Genomic DNA, 1,391 nt, shown 5'->3' with positions numbered 1-1,391 from the left:
CGCGGCGCGGGGCGCGGATGCCGGCTCGGAGGGATGCTGCGGCCGGGCCCGCGGGAGATGCTGCTGCTGCTGCTGTGGCTGTGGCTGTCGGGGCGGGAAGCCGGCGCCGCTCCCGCTTCCCCGCATCCTCCGGCGCCCGCAGACATCGCGCTGGGGGTGGTGAGTCGCGGGCCCCGGGGAGGGAGGGAGCCCTGCCTCGGGGGAGAGGGAGCAGGGCGGTGGGGCAGGGTCCCCTCGCGTCCCCCTGGCTGCCGAGCCCAGGCGCGCAGGTGTGGGAGCATCCTCGAGGCCGCCCAGGTGGCAGGGAGGACACGGCGGGGTCAGGCGGCGCCCCTGACCCCTGCGCCCGCAGGCCGCGCGAGCGCCCGCTCCTGTCCCCCGGCTGGATGTCGCCCCGAGAGAGCGCCTGCGTCCGGCGGAGCCCGCTGCCCCGGGGGACGGCTCGGAAACTTCTCTGAGGTCCCCCTTTGGCCAGTGCCAAGAGCCTCCAAAAGCGCCTCCGGGATCCCCGGTCTCCCCCCGCGTGGGATGTGGAAGCTCGACTCGGATGCCGCTGCCTGACCTCGGCGACTGCCGGGTGGCACTGCCCTCGCCTGCACGGGGAGCCGACAAGAGATGCCAGCCTCCGCGCTTGGGACATAAAACCTTGAATGGGGCGATTGCGGGGGCTCGGCGTGAAGAGCAAGCCGCGTTTAAGGAGTGTGGACGAGATGAGCTCCAATAACTCTCCCTCCCTGTGATTTCTCCCTTCCGGCGTGTGCAAGGCTCCCTTAGTTGTGCGTGTGTGTGAACGTGTGAAGGGCGAGAGCAAAATAATTCCCTTTGGTTTTGACATCGCTGAGAGAATCGAAAAAGAATCTGAGTATAAAGGAGGCTTTGTTTGCTCCTCGTCATAAGCAGCAACAAGAGGCCAGTGCGAGTTTCTCAGGAAAATACCGAGGCGTGCAGCGGGCACTTATAAGACTTCCTTGACATCCACTTCCTGAAGCAAATAAAAAAATTAAAGATCTGTGATGCATTTCAATCAAGTATTTGAAAACTAGGAGGCATGAAACCATGGTAATAGCTCTGCTAACCTTTGGAAAAATCAGATCCCTGCAACAATTCTCTGGAGTAAATACAGCACGATGTCAACAGAGGTTTTGCATTCAAAAATCATTTTTACCCCTCTGCAAATTGTGGCTTTCCATGTGGACAAAGGCAGGGAATTAAGGGTGCAGCTAGGTGGTACGCTCCTCTCCAGCACTGCTAGGGGGTTGTTTAAAATAAAACAGTGCTACCAGACCAAATTAAAGTTCAGCAACACCGAAGAGGACTATAATTCAAAGGCAGGGTTTGGCAGAGTCCTGCCAGAGCATTATAATATTGTACGTTCCTCCAGATTTCATTAC

At 59.2% G+C, this 1,391-nt stretch overlaps 1 protein-coding gene across 2 annotated transcripts in view; it reads left to right on the top strand.

Annotated features, from left to right (window-relative positions):
- Positions 1-7: 7 nt before the first annotated feature.
- MMP17 (matrix metallopeptidase 17) overlaps positions 8-1,391 on the top strand; it is a 151,750-nt gene continuing 150,366 nt past the window's right edge. For both annotated transcript variants that reach the window (XM_019507061.1, XM_019507060.1), the window contains exon 1: positions 8-159. In XM_019507061.1, the coding sequence (XP_019362606.1) occupies positions 18-159 (142 nt within the window). In that variant the 5' untranslated portion in view covers positions 8-17. The remainder of the gene's footprint in view (positions 160-1,391) is intronic.

This window comes from Gavialis gangeticus, unplaced genomic scaffold (assembly GCF_001723915.1).
Source record: "Gavialis gangeticus isolate Ggan-Ray unplaced genomic scaffold, GavGan_comp1, whole genome shotgun sequence".
Lineage (NCBI taxonomy): Eukaryota > Metazoa > Chordata > Crocodylia > Gavialidae > Gavialis > Gavialis gangeticus.
Note: the sequence above shows the minus strand (reverse complement) of the source record. Positions and strands in the feature narration are given on the sequence as shown.